The sequence below is a fragment of the Pelecanus crispus genome, chromosome 13, assembly GCF_030463565.1.
Source record: "Pelecanus crispus isolate bPelCri1 chromosome 13, bPelCri1.pri, whole genome shotgun sequence".
Taxonomy (NCBI): domain Eukaryota; kingdom Metazoa; phylum Chordata; class Aves; order Pelecaniformes; family Pelecanidae; genus Pelecanus; species Pelecanus crispus.
The window spans coordinates 8,557,722-8,580,731 of NC_134655.1; the positions used below are offsets into that span (position 1 = coordinate 8,557,722).

Genomic DNA, 23,010 nt, shown 5'->3' on the forward strand with positions numbered 1-23,010 from the left:
AGTAAAGCAAAATAAGCAGTGTTATTCCCTGGCTCTCTTCCAGCATCAGAGGCGAGAGCAGGAGCTACGAAGACAGCAGGAGTGTGAGCAGAGGTGGCCAGAGGCTAAGGCTGTTCAGAGGAAAGAGGAGAGGTGTAAAGAAGACAAAAGGGCTGTGGAAGATGAACGGTTCATAGTAGAAGGACAGACAAAATCAGAAAAGAAGCAGGTATGAAAAGAGTGTTTACTGATAGCAATTCGCAGCTCCCTGTTCCTGTAGCTGATGTCTTTCTCAGTTCCCTGAGGGTGTTTCCATCCTCTGAGTCACAGACCGGAGAGGGACTTTTTTAATGCATTAAATTTAATGCATAAAAATTTTAACTGCCTCTTGTTCTCAGATTCAGCCTTCTTTAAGTTAACTTACGTGTTACTGAGTCATCCTCCTTATCTACGGCAGTGACACTGCCTCTCCTACTTCTGTCCCTGCTGTTTCTCCGTGCTAAAAAGGTTTTCAGTCACTTCAATCTGATTTAAAATATATTTACCCTGAAAGCTTCCAGCATCAGCTCAACCTAAGCTTAAATCTCCAGTCTCCAGTTTCTGTTTGGTTTGTAACCAGGGCCATTTCTTTTTCACAAATAAAAACAGAGCAGAGGTTAATTTTAATGCTGAAGTCTCATTGTCAAGTTTGACACCTTGGCAACAATGTTTTTCTAATGTTTCAGCAGCAAACTGATTTGTAATCAAATAGAAGCATGGAGTGTTTGATTAATGCCCTCTAGTTTTAGGAAAAGTGTAAAAAAAAAAAAAAAATATCTGACGTGCTGTCTCAAAAGCCAAACACAGAGTGTTCAGGGGTCACTTTATGCTTCCTATTGCTCAGGGTTGTGGCTCTCCTGTCAGCCCTGCTGGAATTGTGCTCACTTTGTTCTTTGCAAAGCCACTATTTCCAGCGGTCAACTTGGTTGTCCTCCAAGGCATTGTTCTCTCTGAGATTCATCACTCTCTGCTTTCAGAAGGTGGAAGATATGCAGCACAACAGGAAGGTGCATCGAACTCTCCCCAAAGATCAGACGCAGCTGCTGTCTCTCCAGCATGACCACAAGCAGAAGAACAAGGAGCCTTCCAAGAGTTCAAATTCAGCAGTGCATCCTCCATCAGGCAGCACAAGCAAAGAGGTACCGTCTCAGCCAATGTGGCATTTTGGTGCTTTGCAGTTTATGATGCTGTGGTAACGCTGAAGCAGAGAACAGACTATCTTTAAACCTAAATCTGGAGCTTGACCTGTGTCTTACTACACACACACTTATGCTACAGTAAAGCCTTTGGTTTCCATTAATGTGGAGGATAAGGGAAAGGAAAGGTTGCTCTGTCACTTCTACTTGAGTTCAGAGAAGGGTTTGACTGGTGAATGGAGAAACAAGGTCCTTCTGGTCAGCCAGGTGTCATTCCCTTGTATTCCAAAGAGGAATGAATTAAGGTAGTGTCATCTGAGGTTTAACAGGTGTCTTTGCCTGATTTTAGGGTTCACAGAATTGACCCAGACACAGAACGGTGTCATGCCTCCCAAGCACAGATCTCTGTGCCCCAGTGTCAGGCCATGATGCCTTTTCTTGTTGTTTGTCTCCCAGGATTTTAGGTAGATAAGATTTGACGGATCAGGGATAGCCACATATAGTCCTTGATTAAGAGTTGTAATCCATTTCACTCTTTTGCTAACTCTGAAAGTATTTCTGCCCACCAACTTATTCTGCTTACTGTTACCATATTGTGAAAAGCTGCAGGTCCATTTCACATATGTTATCTCATCATTCCTGGCACACTTATTTTTCTTTTTGACATAATCCCAACTTGTGAGCCCAGTTCTACAGCTGGTGTGACTTGTTGTGTTACTAAAGTCTGGGTCAATGTCAAAAATCTGAGCACCTCACAGGTGCCTCCTTGGGTGGCTGTGTCTAAATAGAATAGTGGATGTGATGCTCTGCATTCGTGGCAAAGCATCTTCCCAAAATACCCAAGCAAAGGCACGAGGAGAGCTCGTGCACATGTATGTAGGAGGAATGCAGAGCGCTGCTTCTTAACATCTTGCTGCAGTCTTTAAGCAAGTGCCCTCTTTGTCACCTCTTTGTGCGTGTGCATGCTGCAACTGGTTCTCTTACCTGAAATTTTCTATATTGATAAACAGTTAAATGAAACTGCTAGGATTGTTGAAATGATGAATTTTAATAACTGAATAGAGTCTGCAAACAGCGAAGCAGCAATATGAAATCAGGAAAGCAAAAGATATTAAGCGCCTTATTAGAGTAGCAGTTTGTGAAAACAAGAGAATAGTTGTGTTTGAAGTACAACTTAACTGCCAAAAACCCAAATGCCTTAGCTCCATAGGCTTTATTACATTGACTGATTAAACAAATCATTATTGAAATTTGAATGAACTCCTCTTGAAATCAGTATTTGTTTGATGGTGGAGGGCTGGGTCTTATTCCAGCTGGGTAGTAAATTGGGTGTGGACAGAGACGTAAGCTGCTTTTGCTAAATACATGACATCAAAGTCAACAGAAATGTTTTGCCTTTGCTAGGCTTTTGGTGGGTGGGGAGAAAATGCAACTCAGTTGAGTCAATTTAACTTTCTTTTCTACTTCTCTGTAGTCAGAATTCAAAAGAACTGCAAAATGTCAGCTTAAATACTCATCTCTGGTTTTGGCATGTGTTTTGTAAATGACCCCTTTGTAGCAGAATGAAATGTGTTATGGAATTTAGTGTGCAGTCACTGTTAACTTTCAATTTAGTGGTGAAATAAAATATCACTAGTTGCAGATAAAGTGCTGCCTGCCTTTTAGGTTCACAGCACGAGGCTCTTGTCGTTATGGCTACCATAATATACTCTAGTTTTAAGGACAAATTATTTTACAATATTACTTAATTTCAGAACTTGGAAGTCACAGATCCTTCCACTAAAATCATAATTAGTGGTACAGGGTTGCATTTTTTGGTTGAAGTTTGAGACTTTGTAATTATGTCAGCAGTCATAATTGCTCACAACAATTTAAAAATGCTTTAAAGTTTTGGCTGTTTTTAACAGTGATAACTCAGTGAATTTGTTCTTGTTGATACTGATCTTTCTGAGTTTACTAGCCAAGGAGATGCTAGTTTCTCTGTCTGGAGAGATCTACACAGGGGTAGAGATAGCCTACTCAAGAGCAAGTCTGCATACTTTTTAGGACTCATTGGCATTTGCAGGCCCAATTATTGATATGCAAAAACTCTCCAGAATTATTGTTGCATTGAGGCATTACAAACAAACAAACACCCATACAGCCCTCCAAAGCCTCAAGTTTAACATTTGGGGCCCCAGAACCCTCTCTTGGGAGTTCCTCATCTTTGCCATTGCACTCATCCTGCTGCAGGCAGGTCAGGGCAGGTTTCCTCTGGTGTATACGGATGTGAGCTTGCTCTGTGCTGTATCTGGTCCCACCGGCACCGGAGCTAATGAGCTGAGAGGCAAAGACTCCTGACTTTGCACTAGTTCCATGCCTGGATAGGGGCTGGCGTCAGTTCTGGGAGCCCAAACTGTTGGCTCCATGAATTTGCATCTGGATCATAATATATTGCATGCAAGCACCCTTTGGGCACAGAGATGGTAGGTAAATTATCACATGTAGCCTAGTGAAATCACTGTAATTTTTACATTTTCTTTCTTGCTTGTGGTAAAATTTGCCTTTCATTATTAGGAGTTGCAAGTAATGAAAATCTGGCCCCAAGAGCAGTATAACGATCAAGTTCACTGGGACTAGAATTTCATGGTATTTGGCTGTGGTTGCTTGTTTTAGTAAGTTTTTTTTGCGGAGCTTTTTTTTGGTGTACTTTTTTTCCCCAGTCGAGATCTGTGAGACTAGGTGGAATCATTTTCCATCTCCTCAGCAGTTTCCTACACTGTGTTAAGAATATGCTTACCTTCCTGATGTAGGCACAAACATCCAGATACAGTGAGAGATACCATTAAGAATGCCCACCCAAGCACAGATAACTGGGTGTTTTTATGGCATTAATCTCTAGTTTACCGTGTAGAGCTGTTTCTAGGCTGCTGAATCAGAGGATATGCTAAAAGATTTACACTAGAGAACAGGAATTAGTCATGTTGAATGAAACTGGAAAGAGCGGTGGGGTCAAAACCATAAGATAAAGATTTTTGTAACGAGCAATGCCCTCAGGAATAAAAGGACCTTTATTCCTTCTAGATCATGTTGCTCAGTCTTTTCCATAGTGCAAGTAACGTACCAAAAGATAGAGTGTTAAAAGTGTTTTAAAGTAGAAAGCAACACGCAGTAATGTCAGCGTCATAGAATGGGGTAATAAACGCACAGCAAAACAAGCTGCATGTTGTCAAAGATAAGTAAATACAGACAGATGATTCCTTCCAGCTAAAATCCCAGCCTGCAGCAAATGGGATGGCCTAGAATTCAGCAGATGGCAACTCAGGCCCTTTTCCTTGCTGCAGTTTGGAAACTTGATGGAAAAGGAAGGGTTGCAAATGGAGAGGCAGTAATGGTTCATATTGTGCTAGGGCTGACCTCTCCCCAATGGCGAGGTCCATCAGAGTCGATGCGCGCTGTGCTGCTGTTGGAGAACATCCAGGCTGCAAAGCCTGAGGCTTAATGTGCAACATACTGCTGCTTTTCTCCTTCTCAGGCTGAGGACCGAAGAAAGAAAAGTGAAAGCATCCAGCCTTCCCTCCAGTGGCCAGCAGCGCTGGGGCACGAAGCCACACCGCACGCTAGGATGGGATCTGGCAGCTGTTCCAGCCCTTGCACCCCCGCGCCACAGAGAGCCGTGTTAGTACAGGTACGGTACTGCTGCCCCGGGTGGGGAGGGGAAAGCATGGGTGGTTCATAAGCAGAACAGCGCGTCCGAAACCTGATTCCCTTTGGTCCTGGCACAAATGACTGAGGCCTGTGCAAACGGGCTCAGAGGTTTTTAGTGCCACCACATGCTGCTAAGTTCTACTTGGAATTATCCTTAGGCACTGCAGATCAGGGTTAGGTAACAACAGTTATTTTTATATACTTGATGCCTGATTGCTGATTCCATGGTATTACTCTTAGATGTTTCACAGAAAGCCTGAATGACTGCGCTGTTGCAGTCCCTGGATGATGTATTATTTATATGGTGCCGTAAATATACGTGGCACTTTACAAAACAAGTCCAAAGCCAGAATTTTTATCCCTGAAGACCATATAAACATGGAAAATTGTTAGTGGTCTTATGAAATAATCTAGAAGTATATGGAGATGCAATAAGGACCAATGCAGAGTCAGAATTTGCCTGTGGGTGGAGCCCAGAAGGTCTGTGACTTGAAAAATTTCAGTATTAGAGGTAGAAGTGGTACCTAAACAGTACCTGTACAGTGAAAGCACTCTAATGTAAAGTTCTGCATTGGAATCCTTCTCTCAAAACATTTCAGCTCCTGCTATTTCTACCAGTTCTGGGAGAGGTGATTCAGGGTTCTCAGTGTGCCTGAAAACTCAGCTTCCTTTCAATGTCCTACTCTTTCACAGTGTGTGAAATAAGTAGCTTAGACTGAAGTTATTTTTTTCTCCCAGTCTTGTGAAGGGACTGTAAGCATGTGTGAGCAAAAGAAAAACAAGACAGCAAGTAGAAATGGAATAAACTACTGTACGTGTGAGCACAGTTCATTTAAGCTGGAAGTCTCCACTTGCTTTGGAAACATGCAGTGGCAGGAATAATCTTATTGCTTTGCTTTTACAGTTCCCCACAGCACTTCATTTGTGCATTCATTCATCCCCTCAACGAGGATATACAATCGTAGCACTTGTTTTATTCTTGGCAGCTATTCTTGGCAGCTCTCAGTTTGTGCTGGACTCCTGGATGGATGGATGTACAGCTTCTGATCCATCTCTCCAGTTGATTCTGTGGGATTTAGCTAGTGGTACCCACAGCAGAGTGGCATTTGGATCAGGCTTAGGCGTTGTTTGTGTGCTGCTGTGGCATCTTGTGGCCTCTTTTCCTTGTGCATTGGATCTTGGAGTCAAAGGGGGAAGATCAGACTGCAGAGAAGGATGGGTTAGTAGTTTCAGCTCAGCTGCTTTAAGAGCGTGTCATGCTGCCACGCTGCTGAGCCCTTGCAGTAGGGTGGGCCCGTTTACTTCTTTGAGGCTACCTGCAACTATGGGTTATTAGTATGAGGTTAGGTTGTATTATCCCAAGGTTTTTTTAAGGTCATTGCTGGCCACTGAAATCTTGCTTGGCAGGAGCTTCTGGTGAATATCCTGCATGGAAGATCATAGAATCGCAGAATGGTTTGGGTTGGAAGGGACCTTTAAATGTCATCTAGTCCAACCCTGCTGCAATGAGCAGGGACGTCTTCAACTAGATCAAGTTGCTCAGAGTCCCATCCAACCTGACCTTGAATGTTTCCAGGGATGGGGCATCTACCACCTCTCTGGGCAACCTGTTCCGGTGTTTTACCACCCTCATCGTAAAAAATTTCTTCCTTCTATCTAGTCTGAATCTACCCTCTTTTAGTTTAAAACCATTACCCCTTGTTCTGTCACTACAGGCCCTGCTAAAAAGTCTGTCCCCATCTTTCTTATTACCACCCTTTAAGTATTGAAAGGCCACAAGGTGCCCCTGGAACCTTCTATTCTTCAGGCTGAGCAACCCCAACTCTCTCAGCCTTTCCTCATAGGAGAGATGTTCCATCCCTCTGATTGTTTTTGTGGCCCTCCTCTGGACCCGCTCCAACAGGTCCCTGTCTTTCCTGCGCTGAGGACTCCAGAGCTGGACGCAGTACTCCAGGTGGGGTCTCACCAGAGTAGAGGGGCAGAATCACCTCCCTCGACCTGCTGGCCATGTTTCTTTTGATGCAGCCCAGGATACGGTTGGCTTTCTGGGCTGCGAGCACATGCTGCTGGCTCATGTCCAGCTTTTGATCCCCCAGTACCCCTAAGTCCTCCACAGGGCTGCTCTCAATCCCTTCATTCCCCAGCCTGTATTGATACCAGGGGTTGCCCTGACCCAGGTGCAGGACCTCGCACTTGGCCTTGTTGAACTTAATGAGGTTCACACAGGCCCACTTCTCAAACTTGTCCAGGTCCCTCTGGATGGCATCCTGTCCCTCAGGTGTGTGAACCGTACCACTCAGCTTGGTGTCATCTGCAAACTTGCTGAGGGTGCACTCGATCCCACTATGTCATTGATGAAGATACTAAACGGTACTGGTCCCAATACGGACCCGTGAGGGACACCACTCGTCACTGATCTCCATCCAGACATTGAGCTGTAGACCATTACTCTCTGGCTGCGACCATCCAGCCAATTCCTCATCTACTGAACAGTCCACCCATCAAATTCATACATCTCCAACTTAGAGAGAAGGATGTTGTGGGGGACCATGTCAAAGGCCTTACAGAAGTCCAGATAGATGACATCCGTAGCTCTTCCCTTGTCCACTGATGTAGTCGCTCAATCATAGAAGGCCACTAGGTTGGTCAGGCAAGATTCATCCTTGATGAAGCCATGCTGGCGGTCTCGAATCATCTTCTTGTCCTCCATGTGCCTTAACATAGGTTCTTAGGAGGATCTGTTCCATGATCTTCCCAGGTGCAGAGGTGAGGCTGACAGGTTGGTAGATCCCAGGGTCCTCTTTTCTACCCTTTTTAAAAATGGGTGCAATGTTTCCCTCTTTCCAGTCACCTGGGACTTCACCTGACTGCCGTGACTTTTCAAATATCATGGAGAGTGGCTTGGCAACTACATCAGCCAATTCCCTCAGGACTCTGGGATGCTTCTCATCAGGTTCCATAGACTTGTGTACACATTCAGGTTCCTCAGGTGGTCACAGACCTGATCTCTTACAGTGTGAGGGACTTTGCTCCCCCAGTCCCTCGACTCAGGAGGGGTGAGGAGAGAGGTTGCCGGTGAAGACTGAGGCAAAGTTGTTGCCGATTACCTCAGCCTTCTCCTTGTCCATTGTTACCAGTTTGTCAGTTGTGTTCATTAGGGAGGGTACACTTTCTTTGACCTTCCTTTTCTGGCTGACATACCTGTAGAAGCCCTTATTATTCTTTGCATCCCTTGCCAAGTTCAACTCCAGATGAGCCTTGGCCTTCCTGACCCCATCCCTACACAACCAGGCACTGTCCCTGTACTCTCCCAGGATACCTGTCCCTGCTACCACTGCCTGTGCATTTCCTTCTTGCCCTTTAGTTTGACCAGCATGCCTCGACTCAGCTGTGCTGGTCTCTTCCCTTCCTTTCCTGATTTCTTACACCTGGGGATTGACAGCTCTTGTGCTCTATTGAAAGTGTCCTTAAAGATCTGCTAGCTCGGTTTTGCTCCCTTGTCCCTGAGGGCAGTTTCCCATTGAATAACTCCTTGAAGAGCTGGAAGTTTGCTTTCTTAAAATTCAGGGTCCTGACTTTACACTTCACCTGACCCATATTCCTCAGGACTGCAAACTCCACCAGTGCATGATCACTGCAACCCAGGCTGCCTCCAATCTTGACGTCACCCATTAGCTCACTTGCGCTGGTGACCATCAGGTCCAGTATCACATCCCCTCTGGTAGGGCTGTCTATTACTTGGCTTAAGAAGTTATCCTGGATGCACTCCAGGAGTCTCCTGGATTGCCTACAGCTCATCATGCTGCTTTTCCAGCAGATGTCAGGGTGGTTGAAGTCCCCCAGCAGGATATGGGTAGTGCCTTAAAAAGCAAGATATGGAAGTGCCTTAAAAATCATGGCCTCGTTAGCAGCTCCAGATATTGGCCATGTCAAGCTCAGCATGTCCTGAGTCATTCTAATGTTCTGCCTTTTTCTCAGGTTGTGCTTTGCAAAGCACTCCATAACTCCTGATTCCCCAAGGGCCAGGGTCCTTGTGGATCAGGCTCCCCGATTCAGCTCTCCCCTATCCTTCTGCTTCTGTTTATGCTCTGGAGTGAGTCTGTGGGAGGCAGATAATAGCTAGCTGTTAGCATCTTTAAGTCAAAGCCTCCCTGTGCCTTTCCTGTTCAGGTTGCTATTTGGTGATGATGGAAAGATCACCGTAGACAGATGCTGGGAGACGAAAGACCCTGTTTCACTTAATAGCTTTTACCTGGGAAAATATTTGTGTATCTTCTTGCATCTTTTTTTCTAGGGCCTGTTTGTCAAGTCACGAGTATTGTAACTGGGCTGAGTTGATGGCCTGGCTTGTAGCATCAAGTCACTGGAGAGCTGGTACAAGGTCTACAAGAAGGACATTCGTATCTTAGCCTTGGGTAGAGGCTGGCAGCTTCCTTGAGGTGAACATTTCAGCCCTGCAGTAGAAGTGGGAGAGTCCATAGTTTATTGTAGGGCATTTGGGATTCTGCAGAAGCACAGTGGCTGTACAGAGGATAGTCCTGCCCTGTTAAAGTGCCACTCCTGGGATGCAAGGAGCTACATTCTAGGCTGGCTGCATCACCTAGAAGAAGTCACTTCATTCCTTCGCACCCTGTTGGTGCTTCTCTGTTTGGTAGTACCTCTTCCAGCTGCCGAGGGGAGTGGTGAGGAATGAAGCAGTATTTACCAACCTCTTTCGGATTCCTTGATGGAAACTACACTATAAAAATTTTATGCTGTTTAAAGTGATGGTGTTACTTAAGGATAATAGCAGCAAGTGATATACAGTGATTGCTGTGTGATTTCACTCCCTGCTGGTAGCTGCCCTGTTACCCACTCACAAGTCACTGCTCCAGCTGATAGAGACCATGTGGACAGGGAGAAGCCAATCTGTACTCTTACCTGCTGTGTCAGCATGGAGACCAGAAGAATTTCAATGGGTAATTTATAAATCCTCTGAAGTGTGGTGTTTCCTTTTGCTGGTTGGCAGCAGTTGTTGATGCTAATAGCAGCATGTTTGGATATGCTGCCTGCATTAACTGTATGAAGTGTTAAGGCAATGTAAGTGATGGGCCAGTTAGTCACCTGGAGATTAGGAGACTCACAGCAATATACTTGTGAAGTTTGATACGTGGGTGCCTTGTTGATTTAAAACAAAAGTGAACTGCGGAGTTAAAACGCCAGCTGAATTCATCACAGATGTCTGTGCTGAAGAACTTCCAGCCAGGTTTGTCAGAGAGGGATCATCTGTCATCACTGCTCTGCTCAGACAAAAATGACTTCTTATTTTAAATGATCATATTTTGTGAGATTTTGTGGCACATGGTTGTCCAAATCTCTCTCACAATTATTTCACTGGAAATCTTAACACAGCCCCTGAGGTGCAGAGAGCATGATTTCTCAGTGTCTTGTATCCTATCTGTCTGGTAAGGGAAATGTGAGATATTACGAGGTCTGAGTGTACCATTTCCACCTGTTTTGTACCTGTTTTGTGTTTGCTGCAGTGCGGTAGCAGATCCGGCTCTCTGGTTGTGGTGGTGTGGGATGAGCCATTCTGGGCTACCTGCAAAATTTCACAGAGACTTCTTGAACAAAGTCACTGAGTCTGTTTCTCTGCCCAGCGTCCCCTGCTGCCTGACTAGTGGAGGAATTTAGCTCACGTCTGAAATGAGCTCAATTTTTTAATTGACTCTGTGGTTTTCCTGTAGGATTTGCTAGCTAGGTCTCCTCTATTGTCTGGAGTAATGTGGCTGAAACAAAACAAGAAAGCTAACAATATCAGAATTAGCTGTGCATTAGGTCATGGATTGACCCAGTATCGCAGAGCAGATCTGCTGAGAAGTTTAAGAAAATCCTTTTCCCTGTGCTGTTTTGTAACAACAGTTGTGCTTATCTATCCCCCGTATGTAGATTCAGTTCACATGAAAAAAAGCAGTGCAGCCTGTCTTTTTAAAACTTCTTGCTCCTAAGGCTTTTTAAACCAACTCTAGTAATCAGTCTTTTGTACTATATCACCTTACGTTACAATTTCAGGAAGCAAAGGGTCCTTTTAGCTTTGTTAGGTGTGCCTTTATGGTTTGAAGACACATAGAGTGTAACACTTCTGTCTACCAGTGCTTTCTGTGCATGCAAGGAGCTGCTGTTCTGTCAGTGTTACTTATAATAAAAAGAGTTTAAGGCTCAAGTCTGAGTAGTTTAGAATTGTTGGGTGGTGTTTTTGATCCCCGCCCCCCCCCCCCCCCAATTATTTTATCTGTAAAACTTAAGGAGAATATCAAACACTATGGTTTTGGGGGTTATCTGAGACATTTTTGGCTTGCTGCGGAATTGCAAGGTCTTGCAGGTCCTACAGAAATCATCCCAAAAGCAGGCATCACTTCTTGGCTTTACATGGAACCAGTGTACTGGTCTCTTTCTGCCCAAAGGAGGTATGTGGGTACCATCTGCAGAGTTTGGATTCACCAATTCACTTATATCATGGTTCAGCAAAGCTCATCCATGCTTTTAAGCACAAATAGTTTTCTGGTAGTCTGCAGGACTCAAAAGCTGGAATTTAGGAAGAAATGCAAGTACCTTGTTGAAAAAGTGGCAAGGAAAACAACACCTTCCTATATTCTGATAATAATACACTTGCTATAAAACCCATTCCTATACCCACGATGAATCATTTCAGGGGAACACTTTGCTGTTGAAATAATTCTGGTTAACTAAAAACTACTATTAGTGAATATGGTGTCGGACAAAAAAAGTGATTTTGACAAAATGAAAGGACATGGATTATGAGATGTTATAACTGCTGAAAAAGCTATTTTCTGTAAAGGGAGTCAACAGAACATACTGTCCCTAAAAGGCAGAAAGAGCACCTGAATATTTAACTAGGTGAACTTCTCAGGACTGTTTTTCAACAGTTGACTTTGCCGTGCTGGTCTGGGAGGTTGTGATGGGCCATTTGGATGGATGTTTGGCATCTTTCATTTTAGAATTACTACCTGTCAATATGTAAGTGATTTTGAGCATTGTTTCCATGAAATAATTATTCTTGTAAAGTTATAGGGAGTTCATAATCATGTTATGTTATTGAAAAGTTGTGTGCAGTTCTCAGTTACTGTGTTTTACTTCTAAGACTGGGGAACTGGAGAATTTTATAGACTTGGGCTGATAAATCAAGAAAATATTCATCTGAGTCATTCTTTGGGGAGACTGAACTGCAGCTGCCTCTGGTCTGAGTTGCAGTAACTCAATCAGGACACAAGAATTTGAACTTTGACTCAAAAATTGCCAGCCTCTTTCTTAGGCCTGCAAGTGGTGGGGATGCTGGTCTTGCCGTGCGTTTGAGAAAGAGGTGCCTCTCAGCAGAGGTGTGCTAGCGTGCCGGGGCACAGGCTCCTTCCCGACACGGGAAGGATGTCAGCTTGTGGCGTTCCTGCTGGCTGTGGGTGTCTCCAGAGAGCCCTGGTCTTGCTTTTCATGGGAGGTCTGACAAGATGACGCACAAAGTGGTATAGCTTCAGGCATTTCTCTAATATTTTTTTCTATTTCTGTAACATCAAATTGGTTCTAGCATAGCAATCCCTCAAGACAGGCCAAGCTCACACAGTGTTTCTGTGTGTTCTGTCTCAGTCTTGTGTCCGAGAGGATTTCTCATTTCAGGGAGGATCAGCACATTCGGTTGACATTTTTAGCTCTCTGCCTTTCTTTCCCTTTGGAAGACACCAGTGTAATAGATCCAGAGCACCTGGACATGACTCCCCATGAGGTGTAGTCTGAGCAGAGTTTCTTATTTCTTTCTTACTGCATTCTCAAGTTTGATTTCTTTTTTCCCAAGTAATTGAAAAAATCTGTTACAGAGGAGGGCCAGGGCACCCTCACAACCACTGGAGAATTGAAAGCGCTTCCAGCTGGCAGTTTTTCTCCATTAACTCTAGGTTGGTGGTGTGCTTGCAAAGACTAGTTTGGAAGTCAACATCTAACTTGGGGGAGGTGGGTTCCCCCAGAGATTATATTATCTAAATTCTGAAACGGAAGCATTGGTCAGATTTGAATGAAATATACTTACTCAACAGTAATTTTTGCATCATCCAGTTAACTAGTTCACTGTGCGTTGCCAATGACCATATAGCTTCTCCACAGAGTTAAGAAGGGGAGGTATATGTACAGCATAGATGTTTTTACTGTTTCTTTTTACTAAATCCTTCACCTTGACATATTTGTGCCTAACATGCTAATATGCTGGAAATTAGTAACTTCACAGTGAACAAGGTGAGTAGGGCTGTATCCAAACACAATACATTTGTACATTTACTAAAAATTTGATCTCGGAAACAGAACCGTTGGTATCTGTTGAGACTGGGACCTGTTACATAGGCAGGGAAGTACAATTCAACATGCATTTCATTTGTTTCAAGTGTGAAAATTTCCGGGCGAGTAAGGATGTGTACCACAGCAGTTCACTGTCAGATATGGTGACGACACCACTCAGCCCTGTGCAGGATGACGTATTCTGGAGCGCAAGTCAAAACGAAGAACAACCCCCAAAGGTATGTGCAACTCCGGGTGTTTGGCACTGTTGGTGGTTAATAGCACTCCGCTTGTCTCCCCTGCACTGTGTAGTATGCATCCTCTTGACTTCATGAAACTTGGTGAAAATCTCATTCCTTGTACGTTAACTGGGTCTCAGTAATCTAGAAAGAAGATACGAATTTATAAGCAGGACAGTGTTCCGTGTTTATGTGTATGTATATAATATCTTCAGTATCTGCATTTGCGGATCCACTTCTTCCATTAGACCAATTATTTGTAGCTGCCCTTCCTGTGAAAAATCTGGCTTGTTGCAGAAAAGCTCATGAGTTTGTGTAATTCAGGTGATGGTATATTTCTTTTTTTAACAGAATTTCTGAGAACAAGTACAAGAATATTTGTGCAGGGATGTGTATGTGCATGCATGTGTGTATTCATTTTAATACTTTGCAGTTGGGGGGGTGTGTGTGTGTCTCTCTCTCTCTTCCCCCAGCCCTTTGGTAGTGACATGAGGTAATCCACCACCTAGGGAAAGCTGTATTAAGTGACTGCAGATGCGTTTCCCTGTCTGCTTTAAATATTGACCAAGAATAACGCTGACTCTAGGGAAAGGTGCAAACCAGTTGCAGTCTGCACCTTGATAGATTGCACAGGCTTGGAGCAAATTGGAAGCACCTGATGCTGACTTGCAGCTTCCAGTATTGATATCATGGAAGACCGTTTTACAGGTCCCACTGAAGCATTATTCATTTATGTTGGTTAGTCTTATTTTTTCATTGATACAGGGTAAGCATTAGGTTTATTAACTGAGTCTAAAATATCAGTAGCAACCTTAAAACATTTGATTAAATCCTTAAGGTTCCAGAAAGGACAACCTCTAAATTTTACAGCAGGGATCAGCCTGGCCATCAGAGATGCCTTTCAAGGTAAGCTCTTAAGCATTTTATGCTTATACTAATGCTGATTTATTGTCAATAGGAAAACTAAAGCAAACTTATTAAAAACAAAGCCATAACCTCAGTAACACCAAAACTGATATGGGTTCATACCTCATTTAATAGCAGTTACAATTATTTTGTCTTTTGAGTCAGTTTGTCCACAAAAATAACTAACCAAACTTCCTGATCTTAAACCTGAAGGAACTGTCTAAGCCAGCTTCCTTTTAATGAATGACATAACTGATTTAAAGAGAAATAAGCCTCTTGTAGATCTCCTCCTCCTTTTCATGCAAGGTAGTTCTGTCTTCTGGTGGAAAACAGTATTTTAATATATAAGGGGTGTTCCATCTGTAATAATTCCTGCAATGAGTTGTATCATTTGGTTCAGCCTGTTTGGCATGCCCAAGTGGGTTGCATGCAAGTTGTGTGTCCGTCTCCCAGTTAACGGGCAGCGCGTTGTGCGGTTGTTCAACTTAATTTGTGATTTGGTGATGCTTTACTTTCCCTTCACGTTAGAGTAAGTGGCTGCTGAAGGCGCAGGTTACTTGAGATCCAAGCCTGGTAGCAGTGGTGATGGCAGGTGGGAGCAGTGCTGGTCAGGGCTGCCTGGATGCTCTTGCAGATGCTCTACGTTGGCGCAGGCACCATTGGTTTCAAAGGGGAGTTAGGTGCCACTTTGGGGAGTTGGGGTCTGGCCCCAACTCCCTGTATAGGCACTTAGAGTTTGTGAAGCTTGTGCGTGTAGCTCTGTTTTGCCTGGTAGTAGCTTGAACAGGCAAATATGCTGTCTATAGATGTATCTTGGCTATTTTGGCAGTCTGCCCTTAAGGCTAGAATACTTTCTTCATATCCCAGGGGAAAAGACCAAGGATGCAGAGAGCTCAGCGATAAAAGGGTAGCCCCCACAGGATGTCTAATCAGGGAACATAATGCTGTGAGAAACTGGGGTTGGAGAGATTTGAAAGGGAAGTAGATTTAGCTGACATAACAAAATAATGTGTAGCATTTCTGATGAGCCAGAGTCAGAAACATCATCTGAAATAACTTTCAAGTGAAGTCAAGCCCCAAATGCTCTCTACTTAGGAATTATAGGAGGCAAAGCAGAAAAAAACCATGTAAGTAAACCACAGTGTTACAAGTGAGTGGCTTCTGGGTTTCTGGGTGAGCCACTGTTTTACTTCACAAGTTTGGCAGCTTGCTTTACTGTCCGATGGTTCCTTTCTTCACTGCTAAGTGGGTGAAGAAGTAACTTCTAGGAGGGTACTGGAGCAGGTTTCATTATTTGTAAAAGCCATGAGATTTTTGGAAGCAGGAGTGACACAGATCTGAAGAGGCCAAGGGAGAAGTACATATAGTAGTATATTTTGTAATATCAGGGAATCTCTGTAATCTCCCTGTAATCTCCCAGAATGACTACCCAGAGGAAACTGTCCCCTCCATCTTCTTCTCTCACTACTGGGTGGCCCTGCTTGGAGCAGCAATGAACATAAAATTTTTGTTTGTCAGGAGTATTATATCATACAGTAACAGCAGGGAACTCGATTCAGTGGCCTAGGAGGTCCATTCCAGTCTGTGTTCCTGCATGCAAGATAGTCTGATCTGCTTTTTGTCTTTCTGTTTAGTAACACTCACCAGTCATCCCCCGGGGGACATGCTCTGAAGCTAAGCAGCAGCAGCAGCACTCCTGGCAACAAGCAGTGGGAGATGGGATCTCATCAGAGCAGCCGGTCAACCTCAGGTGATTCTTAAGTCAAAGATTCATCAGTCAAAATGTGCAAAATTCCTATCATATGAAGTGGGCTTCTGCAGGGCGTCAAGTGCTGCATTGCAAATGGGACTGATTGTTTTGTTTTTTTTTTTTTTTTTTTAAACAATGTCTTCTGGTGATAGGCTTTTGAAAGCCCTCTGGGTTTTATGGTTCCATGTTCCTAAAATATAAACACTTCCTCTTTTGAGTCAAAAAGTAACTGTGAATGTGTTTCCATATAGAAAATTTGAATTGCCTCAATTAAGAATTGAAAAAAAATCAGTTCCGTTGCACTTAACTGACACCATTGAAATGCAGCAGAGACAACATTACAGACATACAGATGTAATTCAATACTAATGTTCACCCATTGGCATTTTCTGCATAACCGTATGCTGCTTTTTTGCACTGCCTACTGATAAGATGACACAGATGAGTAGTTGCTGTACAGTAATATTTCTGCACTCTAATAATGTACTGGCTGAAGGAAGCATAAGACTCTCTGTGCCTTATGAAACATTCCTCCAATATTCTTTTATTTGCAGAAAGGTAGTGGAGCTGAAAAAAAAAGGCAAAAGAAGTTAAAAGGTAGAGATAACCTCATCCAATTTAAGCAAGGTGCAGCTTTGTAAGCTATCTTGGTATCACTGGTAGTGGTGTAGGAACGCAGTGGCTTGCTCGTGGTTGTGCAGATTTTTTGCAGTACAGACTCTGGTTCCTGAGACATGACCTAAGATTCTGGCAGGTGGGGACAAGGAGCAGAAGTGGATGGCTTTGTTCCTCTATTGTTACTCCTAAGGGTGTTTTCTGTGGGTTTCTTGTGTAGCTCCTTGCAAAGCAGTGGTGTGTTAGAATGCTTTGCATCCAGGTTAACTACTAAAGATGGGGGGAGTGGGGAATCACTCCCAGTTCGAAGCAGGGTGGATGCTAAAAATGTTGTGAAACCACACCAGTGAGCTGCTGAGGGTAATTTATTTTTAAACTGAGGCTCACATTGTTAATTTGCAAGCCCTTGATAAATGAAGAACAAATTGCTTGCTTATTACACTTACACAGTCAAGCCAGTTTTACTTTCACTAACTACACAGAATAGGAAGCTTCGCTTTACAAGAAATCCAAAGCATACTTTAAACTGCTTGGATTCTGTTTCTTTTTGCTCTTATGTCATTTTATGTTTGAATATCAGTACAGAGATGAACAACATGCAACAGCCCAGCTCAACTTTGCAATGTCTGTGTGATGTGTAACTCCTGTGCTATTTTGGCATGGGGAAACGAAAACCTCACCAGCAATGGAAAGAATAGAAAACCTCCCCTGTGGTTTAAACTGTCTCCTTGGGTTCTTAAGTGTCATTAAATTACAGCTAGTTCTGGCATATGGTGTTCCAGAAAGAGTTTGTTGCTTTCTCAAACCCACAGGGATAGCGAATTGGGCAGGAAAGGGCTATAAATACTTTAACGCTAATACTTCTGCTGAGTTGCTTAGGTACTCATTGACCAATAAGGAATTCTGAATTTTAAAAGCTTTGCAAAATGCATGAATACATGAAGCCATTGTGATAAAACTATCTAAATTACCAAATACAAATCCTAGTTTGTGTGAGCTTGAATTCTCCTCCCTTAACTTGCAAGGAGTCCTGTTGGTAGCAGCGGGATAATCATAGGAGAAATTGCTGAACGAGGTAGACGTTGAGCTGGCTGGTGTGTCCCAGTGGCAGGCTGAGGACACATCTGCTTTCCCTCCTTTCACTTGTATCAGGAATTATGTGCAGAAGACGGCATCTCTCCAAGGCTGCTTTTGCTCTTCCCAGGTAGCTTTGTGGGCAGTGGGGGGGCACTGAAAGGGAAAGTTCACTTAATTACTTGCAGGCATACCTCCTAACATGGCATCAGCACGTGCCAGTGGATTCCAGCTCCTCTAATCTTGTTTGCTTGGGTATTCAATAGCTGTGCAAGCATAGTAGCAAGTGTAGGTCCCCAAGCCACCCCGGAGGGAAGCGTAGTGCCGCAGCTTCCCTACTACCCCTACCTGACCTTGGGCAGAGCGTCGTGAGGTGCCACCTGATGCTGAGTTGGCCCGTGGCAGGGGACAGTTTTCGCCGCAAAAATGCGGGCTTTTATCACCTACTTCCCCATGATGCAGAGTAGAAGTGGGAGCTGAGAAGTGACGCTCTGTGTGCCCCAAGGGAAGTGGGGACTGGAAGATGGTTCTCCCTGTGCTGCCATGGGAAGCGGTGAATTCTCTTCTGCTTTTAGCTTGACCCCATGCTCACAAGTAAAGTTTAGTGCAGCTGTTTGCCCCCAGCCCAGCTGGGTCTAGAGAAGCAGATCCTTTAGACTGGTTTTGTGCAACAGTTTTATGAAGGCCAAATCTTGGCACCATATCTGTTTGCTCATGAAAATGTGCATCGGGGGCCTAGGCTCTTGTACCCTCTCCCTGACCCTTGTCTGCAGTCACAGGAATATAGCTGAGTGGCACCTTCAGTGCTGGAATATACCCAGCAGTTGCTGATAGGATGAGCTGTCTCCCCTCAAGAAGAGGATCAGAGGAAGGGATTAGCACGCCCTCACCCTTTTCCCTTGCAAGTTGCTTTCCAGTCCATGGAACTGTTGCTGGTACGCAGTGGGAGTATGTTGCCAAGGTTTTGGTCTGCTTGTCTTACTCTTGCAGCATTAAACTGCACCAGTATTGATTTATATACATAATATCGTGGAACCACTGGGAAACAAGCAAAAAGATTTCCCTTTGCAACAAAGAGAAAAAAGTTTGTCAGCAGTGGCTGGTGTCTGCTTTGGGTGGTAACTATATGTGCTTGTCTCACTGGTCCCCTCTCTCTCTGCTGCACATGCATTTAAAAAAAGAAACTTTGGTTTTTTTCCCCCCAGGGAATCCAGGACCGGCCAAGGTAGAGAACACTTTGTCCCAGAACCACTTGCAGCTGCACCAGAAGTCTGAAAAAGTTTCTCATCCGGGCCAGATTGCAGTAGGTTCTTTTAAATCCACTGATATTTTTTATTTGTTCATAGTTTTCATTCACTGAGGGCATGTCAATGCAGACAGCTTCTCTGTTGGTGCTTGAGTTTGCTAGCTAATGAGTCCATCTAAGGAGCAGCGTGGGGCTGGCTGGAGCTTACTGCTGCATTAATGTGTCTCATCAGCTTTCAGCCTGGGTCTGACTTGTGTCCGGCTCAGGGTGTCGGCAGTGAGTTCAGTTTTCCTGAACCTGCCTGATCATAAATCTTTAGAAGGGAAGGGTAGGTCTTCAATATTTCAGGAAGTCATTGATCACTTGTCATGCAACCCAGAAGTCAAGACCATGCCTGTGGCTTGTGCAAATAGCCAGTGTGTAGCTGCCTGGAATACGTGTTACCAGACTGTGACACACTCAAGACTGTCCTGACTCTCCGTTTGCTGACGTGCCACTGATGGAAAGGATGATTTCTACTCCTCTGTCTTTCTTATTGAGGCATTTCTTTTCTTTGGTAGTGTTTTTAGGGGGATGATAAGGGGAGGATGCCTATCAGACAACTGGAGCTCACGGCGCCTCGTGCAAGAGGTCACATGTGGAATGCTTGGTATTTTAAAAGTTTGCGGGATGCTTGGCATTTTAAAACTTCGCAGGCAGGCCTGGGTGGCTCCAGGGGATGCAGGGCAGGGCGGCAGGGGACAGCTGCAGCTTACTGGAGTCCCCAACCCCTCCTGGCTTGTCAGGGAGCAGAGGTTAGAAGATGACTCTGTGTTGAGGCCATTGCCAGTGACATGGGAGGCCTATGTAGGAGTTCCCGTAGGACTGGGGTGTCTAACCGCCCTGTGGGTGCGAGCCATGGCTGTGTTGGTGTTGCCTTTCCAGCCCAAAGGTGCTTCGTGCCTGGTCTGTGCAGGCACAGCCTGTGTTGGGCATGGAGCCCGCAAGCCTCAGGGTAGGCCAGGGCTGGAACAAAACTCAAGTCGGCGTAATCCTTCAGTCCTGGTGCAGAGCACTCTCTTTCTTGTGCGAGAAAGGAAGTACTTAAGTGCTCCTGCAAAGTGCGAAGATTGAATCGTAAATGTTTGAGATTCAAAATAACATACTGACTGAAGTTAGTCACCTTTCCGCTTTTAGGAAAAGCATGTGTGTTGGCTTAGGCCACTTTTCTCTGTGAAATACCCGCTTGTGATGGACCAACAAAAGCATTAACTTCCTAATAAAGCTTTTCTGGTGTTGAAGTGACAATAACTATATTTTCTGGGATGGTAAAATACTGCATATGCTGTTTAGTGATGGGTTCTTCCAAGAGAAAAAAAAAATCAGCTGAGTTTTCTTTACTCAGAGTCCAGGCTCCTATACCAAGGGGAAGGACGGTGCCAACTCATTCTTAAAAGCAGCAGACTATTCCTCATCAAGTGACGAAGTCGGCAGCAGCGATGAAGATGACATGAATCACACAAGGTTGGCTTGTTTTTTTTTTTTTTTATTATTAATATTTTCTTCCTTTTTATTACACACTTCTAAATATCTGGAAAAAGTTGGCATACATAAATACTACCTCCCCTCTGAAGTTATTATCAGTCATTTATGTCAGTTGTAATTAAGCAGTTTAATCGCACTATAATGAACTCCCGGGGGTAAATGTTTGCTCCATCAGATGTATGCGGTGTAATAAGCTTTGATGACTTGCTGCCCTGGGACAATGAGGAAATGTCTCGTTTTAACTGAATATCAATAGGTAGTGCTTTTAGAGAGATTACTTCACATTGATCTACGTTTAAATGGAATTTCTGAAAGAAAAAAAGGAGAGAGAAAGAAAAATGTACACCTTCATGCTAAATACAGGTTACAGTGAAAAAAGCAAGGCAAACATGACCCTTGTATTCAGATAGTCTGTTCGCTCCCGGAGAAATAATTACCACTGAAAAGCTGATTCCTTCACCAGGGCTGTTTATAAAGAGGGGATAATGTAAGCGGGAATTGTTTCTTGTAAAATTTGCTCTATTTTTAATATTGTTGTTTTGCACGATTGCTGTGGTTGCCAGATCACGCTGTGGCTTGTACCAAGCTGATCTCACCTGGACTGTTTCTCTCTAGCTTTCCAGTTTCTCTTGTTGATTTTGTGACCAACAGCTTGTGGTGTTTTACCTGTCATGCAAAATGTGTATTCTGCTGAGAAATAATGGAGCGTGAATAGCTTGCTAGTCCAAGTGAGAGAGTGTCGGGGGATCAGTTGGCCAGCCCTGCGTTTGGAACAGCAAACAGAATTATTAGTATTGATGAATGAAACTTCTAATTTTTTTGCAAGGAGACTTTGGATTAATTCAAATTCTAGGATTTACTTTGAAGTGCATCACAGGGCTACGGAGCTTTCTGGGATGGGGCTCTTGCTCTTCTGACATAATTGCACATGCAGTTTTGTCAGTCTTCAGGAAGAGATGCACAGTTTTGTAGCGCTGTTGGCAAGCTATTGCGTTGGCCCGGTACCAGTCCTTTCCCCTGTGCTGCTCTGAAGAAGGTAGAGTTTGCGCCTGCATATGCTCCCGATTTGCATTTCTGAAGTTCATTTTCAAAGCTGAGGGATGAGAAGGGAGAATGTTAAAAAACTTGTAGCTTATTCAGTGCACCTGAAAGAGCTGTCTTTTTACTGTAATGCCTTTATTTTCTTACTGCTCCTCTTCCAAACCACCTTATTCTGATCTGTAAAAAGTTTTATTCACTCTAGGTCATAGAATTCACCCTAGACCTCAGAAAGACTACATAAAAATATGGATTTGCCCTGTAGCAATGACTTTGCTGTGTAAGTGTTAGATTGCTGTGATCCTTGCATGCTGTAATGATTTGAAGGAGTGGTATCGCTGCCTTTGGAAATCTGCATGTGTTATTTGCATCTCCTCTGTGTGTGAGATCCATCAGTCCTCTAGCGAAGTGGAATTAGCAGGATGATCCCTGTCAGGTTTGCCTTCCTGTGCACACAGCCACCGCAAGAACTCCTGTAAAATCAAAAGTATAATCTTATCTATTAACAAAGTGTCCCTTCACCTCAACTGAACGTCATGTATATTAAAAGATAAATACTTTGGGAAATATCTCCTGATCACTACCAAGTAAATAGCGAAAAGGATAGTGATCAAAGTGAAAGCAGCAGCCAGCACTGAAACTTTGCATATTCTGGATAAAGCGAGGGCTTTTCTTTTTCTTGCTATCTAAAGCATGCGAATGCAGGATCTGAAGGCCCTTGCTTTCTGTAGGAGTGTTTCTGTGTGGGCTTTGGCTGAGACACTTTAGGCCAAGTTTCAGTTGGCTATTGAAAACAGTCTGTGTTTCCTTGTTTTTGCCTGGAACAGCTTTTGATGTCCACGCGCCAGCTTTCATGGAGGTGCCCAGTAGGACTAGACCTGGGAGATGCATATATGCGAGAGAAAGAGCTTCATATTCTAAGGCTCATTTCTGAGGAAGCCAGGACTAAGGACAGCTGTCTTTCACCAGTAAAACAACTCTTTGGTCTTGTTTTTCTTGTCAGTGAGATGAGCCAGAATTCTTTGTCGCACACACCACGTTTTTTGTTTTAAGGAAAGGATCTCGTGTATGTGATCCAGCATCTTACCTGCTTGTGTAGCATATCTACTCCATTGATGCTAATTTCTAATTTTGAGAGTGCTTCCTCCTCCAACGCCTGCAGCATTCATGATCCCCCTAAAATGCTGAGTTCCATGGAACTCACTCTGTATAGTTCAGTTTCCTCTCTCTGCTCTTTACAAGCTGTTCCCTGCCAAAATTTGAACAAGGTGGGTGCTTGGCTAGCAATTACTTTCTTCCCCTAATAAGTGGGAGGTTGACATCATTTAAGATCAGCTGCTGTTTGCTTTCCTAATAAGAACAGGTCCTTGCACTCACCATTGCACTACTCCATATCTTGCCAATCCTTCTAAGTTTAGTAGGCAAATATTTACCTCTCTCATAGAGGCGGCGGGGGAGGGG

At 43.9% G+C, this 23,010-nt stretch overlaps 1 protein-coding gene across 1 annotated transcript in view; it reads left to right on the plus strand.

Annotated features, from left to right (window-relative positions):
- Positions 1–23,010, plus strand: part of NRK (Nik related kinase) — a 106,547-nt gene that overhangs the window by 56,573 nt on the left and 26,964 nt on the right. The window contains exons 13-20 of the mRNA XM_075720693.1: positions 44–208; positions 996–1,157; positions 4,669–4,821; positions 13,265–13,396; positions 14,235–14,302; positions 15,937–16,052; positions 18,947–19,044; positions 20,372–20,490. Of these exons, the coding sequence (XP_075576808.1) occupies positions 44–208; positions 996–1,157; positions 4,669–4,821; positions 13,265–13,396; positions 14,235–14,302; positions 15,937–16,052; positions 18,947–19,044; positions 20,372–20,490 (1,013 nt within the window). The remainder of the gene's footprint in view (positions 1–43; positions 209–995; positions 1,158–4,668; positions 4,822–13,264; positions 13,397–14,234; positions 14,303–15,936; positions 16,053–18,946; positions 19,045–20,371; positions 20,491–23,010) is intronic.